This window comes from Asterias rubens, chromosome 6 (genome assembly GCF_902459465.1).
Source record: "Asterias rubens chromosome 6, eAstRub1.3, whole genome shotgun sequence".
NCBI classification, from domain to species: Eukaryota; Metazoa; Echinodermata; class Asteroidea; order Forcipulatida; family Asteriidae; genus Asterias; species Asterias rubens.
The window spans coordinates 21,822,494-21,839,433 of NC_047067.1; the positions used below are offsets into that span (position 1 = coordinate 21,822,494).

Genomic DNA, 16,940 nt, shown 5'->3' on the forward strand with positions numbered 1-16,940 from the left:
AAACAGCTTACTGACACTGGACGAAAGCTGTGCTGAATGGAAGGCTCTTTGCTGGGTAGACTCTTGAAGAACGAGGTTTGAGTTTTTATAGTCGGATTTGAAATGTGTTCCAACACAGTCCGATCATAGAGAAAGTTAGGTCCGTCAGAGCATACCGACTTGAACTGTAACTAAGTTTCTTGTACTTTTTGTGAAAACTCTTTTTTTTCTTTTTCTGATAACAATTTAAAAAAGAACAAGTTTTGATACAAAAACAGGAAAAAAAGAAGTGACATTTAGAAAAAGACTTGTTGATGGTTTAATCACGGAGGACGGTTTTTGTTTGAATAACCTTTTAAAGTGACTTTTTAGGTACTTTTTAAATAACTTTTGTTGCTTAATTTTACAAGCACAACTTTTGGTACACATTTGGTAATTACTCAAAACAAATATTAACTTAAAAACTGACTTGATAAAGAGCATTGGAGAGCTGGTGGTAGTATAAAACATTGTGAGAAACCGCTCCCTCTGAAGTAACGTAGTTTTTCAGAAAGAGGTAATTTCTCACTAAAATAAAAAAAAACTTCTAGCTAGAAGTCTTTTATTCTTTTCTAAAAGCACACAAGTTCCCCAACAAGTGTGTTTTTTCTTGCATAATTTTCTTGCAACTTCGATGACCAATTGAGCCCAAATTTTCACAGGCTTGTTATTTTATGGTTATGATGGGATACACCAAGTGAGAAGACTGGTCTTTGACAATTACCAAACGTGTACCCTCCCTTTAATCAAAAGTTATTTTAAAACCAAATAACCCGAGGTTCAAGTAGAGAAAGAGGTAGGCCTGGTGAAGTTTAAAATAACAATAATTTATATTTTTCAAACTCAATTTTGTAACAATACTAAACTACTATACAGAAAGATTCAAATGACTGTTTCACCACAAAATTTGCAAAAATATCAAATGAATCATCTTTATGAATTAAGAATGAGTTGTGGATTCCGTACCTGCGATTCAGAACCATCCATCATCATGGGCATGTTGCATTAAGGTTTATCGCGAATAGCAAAATATCAAGCGAGGGCGCTGTTGAACCCACACAAAGATATAGGCGATGCGTGCGCGAGTCGTGCATGACAACATACACCGCATAGCAAACTGCCCCATCTGCCTACCCACAACGCATTGCGGTTCTGAATCGCGATAAACCATGTATTGTTTACATTTTTTGTTTCAATAAATACTTCTGAAAGGGATTTCAGCAAAGAACGAGGAGCCAGGAACAGTTCAGAATTGAAGAATATTAACATCATTTGTAAATTGTATGTGCCTTTTTGTCATCACTAAACAAAAATCCCGAAAATCGATCCCTCGAAACCGAATCCTCTGAATGAAACAGTGAAACTAAAAAATTAAAGCCATCATAATCATTGCTGTGAGTTTTGGTCATGCTGGTTTTAATATTCATCATAAATTAAACTGAATAAAGAACGTGAGTCACTTGAATAAGAGTCAGATTGGCAGAATTACATACTAAACAACTTACATGTCGTTCCTTTTCTTTTCTTGCTCGTTTCGTCACTTTTGGTCACACTTTTTGGAGCATGTTGTTGTCATAGTGCTGTACACAGAATTCTTTCAATCAAAATGAGGCTTCAGTGAAACTGTATAGCGCCCTCTGTCGGTAAGGCATAACACACAACTACAACATCAGCATTTTGGGTGTTGAATGAAAAGACGATGAACGAAGTAAACCTACAAAATATCACTCAAGAAGTCACCAAAATACATCTTTGTGATTACTCCATAAAGTACAGATGGCCGAAGACTGCAAGGTAAAATAAAGATGTTAAGGCGTACCCAATACCGATATAGTATTGGTGTAATTTGTAAGATAAATCTTGTACTTTTTAGACACTACATTTTTTTGCACTGCAGTTGCACTTGTTTTAAGAGTTAGTTAACTTATTTTACACAGTCTTCTTATTAATTAGCTAGACGTTTTATAAAATCACATCAAAGAAAATGGTCACTTGGGGATTTGACGAAATTAACTAATACTAGCATAAGGTTTATCACAAATACGGCCTGGTTGGTTATGCAAAATGGTAGAATAGAAAGCAGTCTTGTAATGACGTTTGTGGAAGGGCACTTTCTCTTTAGGAAAAAAGAAAGGTAATGTTTCCATTTCCTTTTCACACAGTGCCTTGATTGATGCATAGTTGCCCAACTACTGTTCAGCCAAGCCCAACTATAGTTATGCCATTCCTAACTGTAGTTGGGACATCTTAACTGTAGTTGGGCCAAGCCTATAGTTGGTGCAGAACAGAGACCTGGCTGTATAAAAGTTAACATTGAGTTTAATTTCATATTTGTTTCCAGGAAGTTCAGCAGCAAGAAATCATCCGCAGAATGGAGGATGAGTTTGAAGAGCCAAGTCTAGAAACCGAAGCTGTACCTGAATCAGAATCCAATCCGCCGATTTCACCAATCCTACAAACAGCGCCCTCAACGTCTCCACCATCGGAAATACCGCCATCGCAACAACTACCGCCAACTCAAATTCTGCCACAACAATCAGCTGAGGTTTCAGTGCCCTTCCCGGCTACATGTGACACCACTGCATCATTCTCAACTTCTTTTATCAATCAAGGTGTTGATTTAACGGCATTCTCTGGCGGTGAGGTAGTTCCGAATATTTACGACAACCAACAAGCCGTTCATACATGCAATAAGTGCAACAGCTGCTTCGCCAGTGCCTACGAGCTCACCGTACACTGGCAAGAAGAGCATCGAGACAATTTCAAATGCAAACGGTGCGAACGCACTTTTGCTAAGAAACACAATTTACTGCGGCACAATTGTGTGAATGCCTGTAACATATGCGGTCAGCAGTTCACCCGACGCTACAACCTGAAGCTTCACATGCAGATCCACGGCGACGGCTCGAAGCTCCACAAGTGTGAATACTGTGGAAAGAGCTTCACTCGCAGGTACACCCTGCTGACTCACACACGCTCGCACAGCGGTATCAAACTGTTCAAATGCAGCATCTGCGGGAAGGCCTTCACGAGACAGCACACTTTGAACTTACACATGAAGCGCCATGTCACTAAGTCAAGCTTTTACTGCAGAAGGTGCTATGCCGTGTTCACCGATGCCGTCAGCTTGCAGTTACATCGTGAAACTGAACACGCTAAAACCCCAAAGCAGCCAGAATCACTTATTACCACAGCAACATCCCAATCCATCCAGCCAACCTCAAATGTTGTGTTTCCGAATTCAAATCCAGGTTACTTGTACGGAACAGCGAACGTCGGACCCAGTTCGTATCACAATCACATGGATTCGTTTTATCAACCGACCCATCAGGATATGCATAACCCTTTCCAAAATACATACCATGATAACAGAGGGTCCGCAAACAATCCCACCCAAAAAGACGGAGACTTTGGAGAAAAGAATTTGTTACATCAAGAATCGGGGCATGCGGCATCATTAGAAAAGCGTAAATGGTTCGAGGATGAAAGAGTTGGTGCATCTGCCAGGGGCGCCTCTAGCAGACAAGAAACAACGTTCATGACTCAACCTGAGAATGAGGTAGTGACTGTGATCGACAGTGGGGATGAGGTGATGAACGAAAACTCACTGTACCCTGACAAGTCCAACAAAGAGAGGGAACAAGTTGATCAGGAACCATCAGAGCGTGACCTCTTCATAGCGGGGGACAAGGAATCAGATGATGTGGATACGATAGAGACACAGGAACTCGAGGCAGAGTCTCGTAGATCATTATTCCCAATCAATACCAGCAAACATCACAGACGGACAGCACGTCCTGTCAACCGACCAATGCGTAGGTCCTGGCAACACGGCGACAAACTCGTTAAAGAAACATCAGAAATAAGAATCAATGTATTAGACCCGAGTGCAATGGAGGAGATGAACCCTCTCCTTACACCGCCGAGAAGTAGTGACACATCAACATCCAGACCCACCCATAATTCTTCCGAGTCCGGTAGTCCAAGTACGGCTTCGTTATTAGAGAGTCCGTCTTACTTAACCCGGCCCTTTCCCGCCATTTTGAAAATTGCACCCAGTAGTCCGCCGTCTGCGGAGAAAACGTGCCTACCGACTCAAATCGCTCCTCAAGTTTCTTGCAACGATGTGGATCACGAGATATCTGTCCATGTGCCTCCGCCCCACAGCCGCGTCGACAGCTATTCCTCGCATCCCGCTGGCAATAACGCTAACTCGGACAGCAGCACATCGTCATCACTCCTGGCTACTCAAAGGAAGGTCAAACACGAAGACAGGTCACAAAGCGATAGCGCAAAGTGGCACTGTACTCACTGTGGAATAACTTTCGAGGAGAGTTTGATGTACGTCGTGCACATGGGGTGTCATGGGCAGTTAGACCCGTATCAGTGCAGCATGTGCGGCATGCTGTGCCAAGACCGAATGGCGTTCACATTGCATATAATCGGTGGAAAACATATCAAAACACAAACCTAGTATACAAAGTGATTAACTTCCGAAACAGCCTTTGGTGCTACTTCCTTTTCAAAACATTTCATTCTTGTTCATTTTGGCTAGCACACCAAATCCACAAATACATGATAGTAAAGTCAATCTGTGCATTGCACTATCTGGAATTATTAGCACTGTTTTTGTTGTTGATATTAATGGTACAGAAGTGTCTCAGCATCAGCCAGTTCTGATTCTTAAAACAGCCATTTTTATGATTTATTACGTTACTTAACTGTGACTACTTTATTTTACATGCCTAATAATATCATGCCTCTGCCGGTATAATTTTACAGTGCTTAGACACGCATCAATATATTGGTTCAACCAAAATAATGTTCTTTATTATGTATAACTCACACATAGATCCTTGCCATTCGATTGGTGGAATACATGCCATGACTGGCCTCATTGGCTAGTTCAGTATTCTTTTTAATAGGAAATAGGAACTAGTGAAATGCTTGCCTTAATGCCAGTTCCACTGGGCCCACTGGATAGTCACTGAAAAAGTCCAGTGAAAATACTGGTGGACTAGTAAAATGCCAATCCTACTGGCCAAAAGGCTAGTAGTTACTGAAAAACTTAAGGGCAAATCCTGAATTTACCTTTACTTTGACCGACCTTTTTAGTTGAGAAGAAGTAGGTCAGATCTCAAAGCCATTAGTGGCTGCTTTTGGGCATTTTGGAACAAGCCATTTCCGGCTGCTTTGTTCTCTAAAGGGTTAATAATTCCATACTTCTGAAATTAAACCCAGCGAAAAGATCAGGCATTTTATCAATTAATAGCTTCAATGTAGTGTAAATAATAATTAATGCAAGCAGTTGTCTATTTTGAACTATTTATAAATATATTAAACAGAAGAGCATGTTGCATGAAAGTAAACATTAGAGGATGGGGTAAAAGGGAAATTTTGTCCACTTAATAATGATTGGCCAAATTATTAAGAAATATACAATACAATTAAGTCACCTGTTAAGTTTCAGCTGTTAGCAGTGTCTATTAATTGTAAAAAATAAAACAGCAAAACAAAATGTCAAAATATTTTGGTATAGAATTTGAAATTCATCAATGTTTAGCGAGGTGACAGTGGGTACCGACTGCATTTCTGGCTGCAGCATTTACAATCAATGAATATTCAAATTTATTTACATACTTTAATTGATTTCTAATCAACTGGGGCACTTCAGATGAAATCATTTTGCAGGATACTTACCATAACCATCTTTAAAACAATGAGGTTTTGGGATAGAAAGCTAATTGATTTTAGTTTATTTTACTTTCTTTTCTTTTTATTTTATTCATTTGGAAAACAAATATTTTCTTAAATTTTATTTAATTATTATTATAATAACTGTATTATAATATTTGTGGGTATTTTTTATTTTATTTTTTGGTGGTGGGGGGGGGGGGGGGGGTTACCTATAACCCTACCTTTAAAATCATGTCTTATGCATTCAATGTTTGTGTGGGTCAATCTCTATTTCCCTTTCCCAATAACATTATTTATTGTTAAATAAACACAAAGTTGTAATATTATTATTATCTTTTGAAATGAAATGCCTGTAGATTGAGATGGGTTATGGTACACTTAACAAAATAAACAAACAAAACCCAAACTTGAAAAGTGGCTCTGTCTCTAACTGTGTTTATGTTTAGAATGATTGTTTTCATTTTACCACAGAGAAGCATTACATGCTCCTGAACAAGTTATTTTTATTTTGCTATATTAAATCATTTCATTTCATTTCACACAGCTGGTCGTAAAGCCAAGTCTCTAAAAAGCTAACTTAATCACTGTACTAGCCAAGAACCCAATGGAGAGAGAGTTTTTCCAGGGAAACCCATGCAATCAGGGACTAATAACCCAAACCACATAGTGCCTTGGCATTTTGGGGCGGGGTCCCAGAGATGGGTCCCATGTGTTATATTCAAAGGGAACTTTGCCTAAAACAAGGGGGCTGGGGGCTGATAAGGTTCCCCTAGCAAAGTTCCAAGTGTTTGCTGGTAGCAAACTAATGTTTCAACCGTCATTGGCCTTTGCGGCATTTTGTGAAATGCAAACCCTCTCCAGAAAGGGGTGTGTCAAAGTTTCGTTTCATAGCTGTGAAACATTTTATAGACAAGCTACTAAATGAAATTATTTACAATCCTCATAAAATGTGTTGTTTTATCAAGGGTTGTCCTCTCACAATCATTATACACTCTTAAAAGTACATTCAAGAAAGTTTAAACATAAATATTTATACTTTTCTTTGCAGACCCCCCCCCCCCCCCCCCCCCGTGTCATGAATGTTTGTTTTGGTTTTGTGGTGGACAAATTTTGGACGCGTGGTGGCGCTATTTAAAAATCTGGTTCCCAGACTCATTGGACCAAAAAGAGACTAGTATTTATATTGGGAAGCAGACGAATTCGCACATGCATCATAGCCTCTCATTCGTGCGTGTTGTCTGTCATTTACGAACGTAATTCTTTACTTTTTAGACCACCGACTAAAAGATATTGCGATGGCCCGTCTGTTGTGGAGTTCCGAAAATGCAGTTTGTATAAGTGACTCATCTTTTGTGGTTGTCTGCAATGGGTAAGTAGGATTCCCATTGTCATTGATCATATTCATATTGAAGTTTTTAAACCAAGTTAGTTTCGATACGATGGGTTGGGGGGGGGGGGGGGGGGCCACAATGGCAGGGGAAGTTTTATTTTGTCATTCGTTATTGTCTTGTCTGGGGTAATGTAATCACACTTCTGCTGCTGTTTGATCATTTCCAGGGTAAGATTCATTAGGTTACTTAATTTATTATTTTCGTAATTTATATTTTTTTAATTTTTTTATTTTTATGTTGAATGTTTGGGGGGGGGGATCAAGAGGGACTGTGTACTTTCTCCATGGTATATCCTTCTGCTAATGCCCAAACTATGCTATACATGTTTTTCTGTCAATCTTCGACTCGGGAGTAAAAACATGATGTTCATATTCAGCACCTTTCTCCATTATTGTCATATTTTTATTCCATACTTTGAATATCTGATTGATGGCATTCTTTAATTTATCTGATGTAGATCATCTTCCAACCCTGTATACAAGGAGACGCGCAGGAAACCAGAGGCAGTGCAGCAATCGGACACAAACAAAGCATCATCAACGGAAGAACAGAAACCTCCAAAAGTACCCAGGGGTGACCAAGGCCAAACTGACAGGTAAATTTACGACCATCCATCTTCTACAACCGTAGGGAGGATGGAGGGTTACGATCATCACAACTAGCTAACTTTTTAATATGTAGCACTAAAAAGAACAACATACGACTTTGAAATAATTAACTGCTTTTGTTATAATACTAAGTTTTGAAAATTGTATGAATGGTTTGTTGTAACACTCAGTCATATAAATGTTGGTCACTCAGTCATAACATCTATAATATCAAAATTATTCCCATTGCAGCGACCCAAGCCACTTTCCGACAGGCAGGATTCTAGCAAGTCGTTTTTCACCGAATGGCAAGTATTTTGCACTTTGTGATGACTTCAAGACATTGTCTCTCTACTCCGTAGATGGTTGGAATCTTCTCAGCACTAGGTTTGTATTCAAAGCTCTACTTAAAACTGTAAACTATTTCTCTCAAAACATTGTCTTTAAATCAGGCCGTTTTTCTCCTAGTATTCCCAACTCAAGATTGTGGTAATTTCACTAAGAGACCATGGCCAAATTTCGTAGAGTTGCTTAAGCACAAAAAGGAGCTAAGCACATTAAAAGTATCCTTACTGGAATAAGGTTACCAGCCAAGCTCGCATGTCACATGAACAATTTGTAACTGGTACCCTGCTCATTTCTGCCTCTAAAGCAGACAGTTGTTAAGCAATACTTTCTTCTTTACTGGACTGTTTGAAATAGTATGATGGTGTACGCATGTGCCTAGATTCGAATGGTGGCGCAAAAGGTTTTAAGCAATTGGTCATTAAGCCATTTCTTTTGAAGATAAAATGCACAAAAAAAGTCTAAATTTTTCTATTGTTTTTACAGGATGACACCGAAGCGCTGCATGTCCCTTGCGTTCAGTAACTCAGAGAATGAGTTGTATGTGGCAGACAAATTTGGTGACGTCTACTGCTTCTCGGTATTGGAACCCGAACAAGAAGGATGTTTAAAACTTGGTCATCTCTCAATGCTTCTAGATATGGTAAGTTACTTCAGTTTTTTTTTTTTTTAGTTTAACAATTTTAACACAATTTTTAGGAGAATTAGGAGAAAAGTACATGTTCCTATCTGCCTTTGTCGTGTCAAACCTCAACTCTGCACACTATGAGCAAAACACTAAAAGCAGTTTTAGAATTTCAACTTTGAGAGGGCAAGGACACTTTCATTTTGCATTAGGAAACTTTTGAAGGGACACCAAGGCCAACACATGGGCAACAGGGGCCAGTGACTCTGTGGCCTCCAAGTAATTACAGGCCTGCTTAAGTAATTTCTAAACGACAAAGATTTGACTTCCAAGTGAGGTGTTCGTAAACAGCGTTTGCATAAAACCTCTTTGGAGCAATGGTGGCTCTGAGATGAACCCGTGGCTTATGTAAACGGTGTCTCTGCAAAACTTGTTTGTAGTCCTAGCATGCAATGTTTTAAATCCTACTTAAAGATTTTGACTTATTCCTGACCTTTGATCTACAGGAAGTGTCTAAAGACGATAAGTTTATCTTGACGTCAGATCGAGATGAGAAGATCAGAGTTAGTTGTCTCCCTAATGCCTACAACATCCACGCATTCTGTCTCGGCCATACAGAGTAAGAATCCCGCAATTATTTACCAAGATCAAGCCAAAGTTTCTGAAATTCAATAACCACTCACAGCATAGATTCTTCCAGGCCTTGAAAAGGGGAAAGCCAATGTCATTTTTGCAAAAGGGTCCTTCCATCAGAAAATCTTACAGTCCAGAGTCCATGGAAACTGAAGGGGCGCCATGGCCAAGACTTGGGCAACAGAGACCAGGGCCCCTGGGCCTGTTCTATGCTGATTGGTTTATTGAATAAATATCACAAAATGCCCTTATCTTATTGCACTACAGACCAGGGCAACATACACAAAGTATATCATTTTACAGCTGACTAAGTATTGAAAGCATAAAGTGCACTTAGCTCTAGTAAGAAACATAATAACAAAATTGTGTCATCAAAATGGTCTTTCTTTTCTTGGTTTAGATTTGTTAGTAGAATCGCCATCATGCCTGGCTTTGACAATGTTTTGGTTTCGGGTGGTGGGGTAAGTACATTTTATTTTTGAAAACTTCCTTTTTTTGGAGGATACTTTGTGTTATTATAGTTATTTATTAATTTGTTCAAGTACCTGTGTAGGCAAATGATGCACAAAAAAACAACAGTAGTCTGAAATGTGGCAAGACCATTTTAGTGGCACATTTCTGTATGCCATCAACATCCACCCAGTTTTGAATTTCTTTATTAGCCAGAGGTTTATGACCAAACTCAACTGGGCCAATTAAAGCCGTTAAGGTTTAACACAGTAAAGTCGAGCTTAGCAGACACGGTTTACCAGCCAAAATACCATGTGAAGTGTACTGTTTGTGACTGGTTCCCCACTAACTTTTGCTCAGCATAACAAAATTGCTAATCACAGTTTAATAAAACTGCCTTGGTATGTCTGCTCTCTCAACGATATTCAGGATTCCACACTCAGATTTTGGGATTATGTTCAAGGAAGACAGCTCCATTGTGAGCCTCTTCAGTCACCTGATGTGTCACATGATGACGAGAGTCAGCCCCAGATCATCACTGGTATTGCTTGCTGCGAGAAACATGGACTGGTTGCAGTAACGTTGCTAGGGTAGGTAAAGACTTCAGTACTTGTCAGAAATGCAGTACCCAACAAGAGATATAGAAACAAATGGATAGGTCAACCAGTACAGGGGACTAGTCATCATTGGTTTATACCAATTCCGTTTTAATTCAACTTCCCTTCCTTGCCAAGAAGAGGAAAAACAATGGAGCAAGTGGTGGTCGTGGCAGAACGGTCTAGTTCACCGGACCCAAGCTCTGGTGTTTTAAGCAGCAGAGTGTGAGTTTGAACCCTGGTCATGACTCTAGTGCCCTAGAACAAGGCACTTAACAATAATTGCTTTGTAAAAAGATAGGAAGATGGTGCATTCTGCTCTACAAGCCTGACTCCTAGTGGTTGATACCCGTGCCTAAATCCTTACAGACTGTGAAGGGGGTAACCCTGTTTCATGCCCCAGGAGTAGGTGGTGACGTACCCCTCGTGGCAGTTGATTTGGTTGATGGCCCAAATCAATTAAGTGTAGGCCTCACCTTGGTGGGGGCATTCGTGGCCTCGTGATGTTAGATGATTTTTCATGTATAACATAAATATTCTAAAAAGGTTTTTAAAAATGTACATTTCTTCCTCTCTCTCTGAACAGCTCCCCTGGTATTTTAATGTTTCATATCGAACGGAGTGGAGGAAGCGTCAGTGTCAAACGGCTCTCCACCATAAACGTAGAGGCTGTTTGTTGGTCGGTGTGTTTTGATGTCTTAGATAGACTATGGGTTATCAGACAGCTCGAGACAGAGACAGTCATCACTTACGCCATTCAGGAATCTTCAGAAGGAGCTACGGTAAGTTCAATACTTGTAATTTCTCTGCCCTTATTAGCTTTTCAAGTTGTGTGAACCAAATTGTCTTGGCGTGCCCTGCATGCTGGGATGTGCATTTTTGTGTCGTCCTTGCAAAAAAGAAAATGCTGTAATTGTTTATAGTTCGCTTAAAATTTGCTTAAAAAGTTTAAGGGAAACCCTGATTTGTCTACTCATTTTTTCTTGATTTTAGTTACAACGATTCGCTACTTCAGAGAAGGTCTCATCGTATCTGAATAGTGACTGGAGCTTCTTTAAAAGTAAGTTATTCTTATATTTACTGTTTTAAAAATCGCAGTGAGGCAGGGGGGGCGGAGGATGTGGGAGGTTAGTTTTTTTGCAGGAGTTTTGATAAATCTTAAAGCCAAGACATTTCTCAAACAAATGATAAATGATAAATTCAAAACTTGTTTTAACATTTTGCATGCGGTGAATTGGGTGGTGGCAATTCTGGTGTTGTGTTGAGTATTTGAAATTCGTACCGAAAGTTTTGCCTTTCTATTTTCTAATCGATTGTTTCTCTGTGAAGGTGCTCTTGACACGCCAAGTCCGTACGCAAACCTCTACAAGAGGAGTTTTGACAACACCAAGGCGTATATGGAACGGAAACAGCAAAGAATTCAAGAACAACAGGAGAAGAAGAGCTCAAAGAGTAAGACTCCGAGATCACCACTGGAGAAAAGAGCGAAATTAGACATGGACACTAAAACAGCAGAAAGTGGAAGTTGATGATATGATTGAACAACAAAATAGACATTTTTATCTGCTACTTTATAAAAAAACACCTTGCACTGACTCCAACTGCGGCTACTATCGGCAAATGATCTGCCATTTGAGGAGTCTTGGCTCAAGACCTTCCTGTTATTAATATCTTCGCCACAAGAGACTGCTATAATGGGAGTCCTCATCTTCCGCCACAAGAGGGCGCACTCTCATCAGAGTCTGCTTTCATAGGGGAGTCCGCTTCTGTACCAGGTCGCTCGAGATGCTAGCAGTTTATGTTGATACCGCCCTCTATTGGCGACTCTATCAGCAAGGGAAATTAACAGCAAGAATATAGCTTTCAAGAAAGTAAACAGCAGAAGCATTTCGAAGCGAGACTACCATTAATTGAGGAGTTGAGCTTCAAATAGAGAAACAATGACATCCGGATTAAAGTTCTGGTGCTCTATAACAACTGAGCTAACTAGCTCTATATTGGAGGGCCCCCTATTTAGGTGTTCGGGCAACAGCCCGAACAACTCATTGATTTTGTTCGGTTTTTTTTTTTTTTTTTTGGTTTTTCTTATTCTTCTCGCTGTCGATTGTCCGCAAGAAAAAGCATAGATGCGAAGCTTGCATTAAGTTGAAACTTTGCACACAGGTAGACAATAACCAGTAGATGATGCAAAAGTTTTATTGACGATGACGTCATCAGTTGACGAGATACACTAATTCAAAGTTTATTATTTCAAAAAATCATAACTTTTGATCTACATGAGGGATTTTTACAATCAATAAATCATCGGAAAGGGCATTAACAACTCCGTAAACGCCTCACAGACATAACCACATTTTGATGTCTTCCGGCTCAAAAGAGAGGTTGAAAATTTCAAAATTCACGTCTAAAGAACAACGTAAATCCCCCGGTTAGTTAGTCTCCAGTCGTCATTATGCATAAGTTCCTATGCTTATGCCCTCAACCACAAAAGCTATTTTGACAATCTACATCATATGAAAGGGCTTTACGTACATAGTCTGTTTTCAAGGCGTTTTCAACAAACATTCCTGTTAGTTAGTCTCTTCTCCAGTCGTCATTATGCATAAGTTCCTATGCCCTCAACCACAAAAGCTATTTTGACAATCTACATCATATGAAAGGGCTTTACGTACGTAGTCTGTTTTCAAGGCGTTTTCAACAAACATTTCCTTTCCGGTTAGTTAGTCTCTTCTCCAGTTCTCCACAAAAGCTATTTTGACAATCTACATCATATGAAAGGGCTTTACGTACGTATGTAGTGCCTTTAGAATGCTTTGAATGCTTTGAAAAAGGCGTTAACTAATGGCTTTTAGGCTGAAATGTACACATTAATGCTTGTGTATAGTCGCGTTCAAGGCGTTTTCATAAATACATTTCCCTCTTTTAATAAGTTAGTCTCTTCCACAGTCGTCAATATTAAATAAGTTCATATTTCCTCAACCACAAAAGCTATTTTGTCAATCTTTACATCATACGAAAGAGCTTTACGTACTTCATAAAAATGGAGATGTTGGTGACCTTCTCTTGACCTTTTGACTTGTCTTAAGCAAGGCTATGAAATGAACAATTTGCTAGGTGCGCCCAGTAAGCACAAAATCGACCGTTAAGCAGCTCTATGAAGTTGGGCCCTGCTCTAGCAGCGGTAAGAGATCTGCTCCAGCAGTGCAAACCTTGTAGAATCAAATCCCACCAATTTTATAAAACACATTGTGTTAGGATTAAAGGGGTTAAGTTTTTATTTAAAAAAAAATAGATATGTACACCGAACAAGTGTTTGTAAATATACAACCACTACATGTAAAGTTTTTCTTTATACATCTTTTTCGAAAGAGCCATATACCTGGAGATACTCGTGTAGTGGTTAAGAAATGTCAGTTTTAGATGTTGTAGACAACCATTATAGAGGGAAACCCCAAACAATCACGTAGGGTCTGAACAATCAATCCACACGATTCAAGCCTTCGTCCCTAGATTTTAACTGGGGTGCACTAAAAGTTCACATGCTAAAATTTTCACCTAGTTTGTATTTGTGAATTATTCGTGTTTGGAGCATTATCAAGGGTTCCAACAGCCGGTGTGGGCGTTTTTTATTGTCATTTATGAGCTAGCAACTATTAGTGCAACTTTTGACATTACAAATAATATTAGCTCCCCGTTTAACTGTTTACATCTGTTTTCATAAATACACAAGTCATCAATAAAAACTTAATAAGTTTTTTTTAATGACTTGTATATTTATGAAAACAGATGTAAACAGTTAAGTGGGGAGCTAATAGTTGCTAGCTCATAAATTACAATAAAAAAACGTCCACACCGGCTGTTGGAACCTTAACAATGCTCCAAACATGAGTAATTTATAAATACAAACTAAGGTGAACATTTTAATAATATTATCTGCGCAATTATATCAATCTGAAAAGTACAAATCAGTACTTGCAGTAAGTGGAATAATTATGTCAAACAGCAGTGCAAGATGAAATTCGAATTAACTCCAGTTTGTAGAACGGAGACCTAATTATAATTTTCATTAATTTTTTTTAGCATGAATACATTAAATGTCAGGTCAGGCGTTTAGTAAAAACAAATTCCTACGATATTGGCCAAGAGCTAAGCTATTTCTTTATTCCTTACGTTTCCTGACATTTTGTTCAAAGATCATTTCGACAAGCGTAATTACACCGACCGAATTCAAAGGTTAAGGAGTCTCGAAACGGCCTGAATTGTGCACCACTGCATGAAAACGGCTTTGATCTGTACCCATCATTTTTCATCTTTTGGCATCGGCTCGGAAATGCGCCCAACGTTTCCCATACTTTTTGGAAGCGTCTGGGATAAGCACGGACTGTACCACTTCTCAATGCTTACTTTATTGTACAATGCCTGGAAAATTGCTAGAATCATATGAAAGGGCCTCACGTATTCCACAAAAATGGGTATGTTGGTGACCTTCTCTTGACTTTTTGACCTTTTTAAACTGGAAGAGCCTGTAAAATGCTTTGAAAAGGCAGTATTTAAAGGCTTTTAGGTTGAAATGTACACTTTTTGATGCTTTTTCCATAAAATTATTACACATCGAGAAAACTGTTTGGTTTTGATTTCTTTGCAATTTGACGAGCTATCAACAACACCTTTTTTCATTGATTCAAACAGTGACCCAACAATAGCCGAACACCTAGTGTTTGTTTCTACAAACACTATATCTAGTTTGTCAATATCTTTGTTTGGATGGCCTTAACCGATATAAAAGGAACTAAGCAATTAATTAATCCTTGATTAAATTCCTCCAAGTTGATCAATGATTAACCTTTTTCTCCAAAAAATTGTGATTATATGTCTTCTGCGCTTCCAATCTAAATCCTAACAATGGACTATTATTGTTTTGAGGTTGAATCAATAAAGATATAATGTGAACTTATGTATTTATGTAGTGCCAGCTTATTATCTTTATGTAATTTTTAAAATGGTAAATTTCCTAAACAGATTTTTAAAGTGATTTAACACCACTGGTTTAAAGGGGGGGGGGGGGGGCGGGGGCCATATCCCCACATGAGACTGATGGAGAAAAAACCTCTGCATAAACGGATGGTTCTAAATATTTAATAGGGGGTTTGTGTTATTCCCTGGTTGCCCCCGCCCCCCCTCCCCCCTCCCCACACTTCAAAATGGAAATGTGTGATATAAATTATAACCACGGTGAAGCAACAAGTATTTTGTGGTTGATAGATAAGATAAAGTCAGGGTAAAGTTCATTTCCTTTCTTCTGCTTGATTTCCTTTGGTTCTAGCGCGGTTTATTTATAGAAATCGTGCCATGCACTACCTCTGCACGTCAGCCATAAAAAACTATGAAGTGATGTGTTCACCCCTACTATTATAATTGATCATCCCAAAACCGCTGTATGCAAATTATGCGGTTATTATGTAGTTAATCCATATAAATCCTTGTTTATTGTCTGGATTTAGACCATCCCTTCTCAAACTTATTTGTATGTTTGTAAAGAAACGAAAAGCGAGCAAATCTCCTTATAATTTAATCAAATCTTCACGTAATTGAGAGAGTTCCCCCCTTGACTGATGACATCATCCGAGCAAAGGAGGTCCCCGCCGGCCGGCGGTACGTACGCGCTGTCCAGCCGGCCGATAGACATCACCTGATTTAAGTGTGTATGGAGCGCAGAGTGGGAAGAAAATAAACTACAAAAATAAATTGACTGTATTCTTTTTCAATGTCAATCGTATCGGCTGAAGTTATTTTGTGTTCCTTCGTGGAGCTATTTCTTAATTTCGATCCAAAGGTTCAAATGTGGAGGAAGTTCAACTTTTTTTAATCAAAGAGAAGATGGAACCGACACTAGTGGTTACTCAAAACAATTTGCATTTACTTGGTATGAGCAATATAGAGCTGTTGATAGTATAATACATTATGAGAAAGGGCTCCGTCTGAAGTAACATAGTTTTTGAGAAAGAAGTATTTTTTTATTAAAATAATTGAATTGAGTTTGAGGCATCTGAAAGCACACAACTTTTGCGACAAGTGTGTTTTTTCCTCCATTATTCGCTCACAACTTCGACAACCAATTGAGTTAAAATTTTCACAGGAGTTTCTTGTTTTATGCATACACCAAGTGAGAAGACTGGTCTTTGACAATTACCAAAGTTGTCCAGTGCCTATGTCTTTGCTCTGTGGTTCAATACAAAATCACCCCTTGTCACACTATTCACAGAAGTTCAGATTGGGACACACACCCGCAAAAAAACCCAAACATTTCCACAATGTTTGGAGTCAATTACTTTGTGTAGGGTTTCATGGCTGAGTGGTTAAGAGCATCGAATTCAAGTTCTGGTGCTAAGTCACCATAGTGTGGGTTTGAATCCCCGTCGTGTCACTTGTGTCCTTGAGCAAGATACTTTACTATGATTGCTTCTCCTTCACCCAGGGGTATAAATGGTTACCTGCGAGGGTAGTTGATATTGTAAATGAAAAAGCCTTTGGAGCACTATAAAACGGTAGCCCATGCGGTTTATTCTCCCCAGGGAGCTGAGAAAGATTAAAGAGATGT

The 16,940-nt window shown here is 39.0% G+C and overlaps 2 protein-coding genes across 4 annotated transcripts; both read left to right on the plus strand.

Annotated features, from left to right (window-relative positions):
• Positions 1–27: 27 nt before the first annotated feature.
• On the plus strand, positions 28–12,181 carry LOC117291230 (tRNA (guanine-N(7)-)-methyltransferase non-catalytic subunit WDR4-like). 3 transcript variants are annotated; one of them, XM_033772841.1, is made up of 11 exons: positions 28–75; positions 6,988–7,084; positions 7,564–7,701; positions 7,946–8,080; positions 8,525–8,681; positions 9,170–9,282; positions 9,697–9,757; positions 10,176–10,336; positions 10,929–11,124; positions 11,336–11,402; positions 11,672–12,181. In XM_033772841.1, the coding sequence occupies exons 2-11, from the start codon at positions 7,011–7,013 to the stop codon at positions 11,869–11,871; spliced, it is 1,302 nt and encodes a 433-aa protein (XP_033628732.1). In that variant the 5' UTR covers positions 28–75; positions 6,988–7,010; the 3' UTR covers positions 11,872–12,181. The 3 variants fall into 3 exon arrangements, with proteins under 3 accessions (XP_033628732.1, XP_033628733.1, XP_033628731.1); XM_033772842.1 differs by lacking the exon at positions 28–75 and adding an exon at positions 118–166; XM_033772840.1 differs by lacking the exon at positions 28–75 and having other exon boundaries at positions 6,917–7,084.
• On the plus strand, positions 1,696–5,824 carry LOC117291229 (protein hunchback-like). The gene is made up of 2 exons (XM_033772839.1): positions 1,696–1,812; positions 2,360–5,824. The coding sequence occupies exons 1-2, from the start codon at positions 1,795–1,797 to the stop codon at positions 4,490–4,492; spliced, it is 2,151 nt and encodes a 716-aa protein (XP_033628730.1). The 5' UTR covers positions 1,696–1,794; the 3' UTR covers positions 4,493–5,824.
• Positions 12,182–16,940: the final 4,759 nt, after the last annotated feature.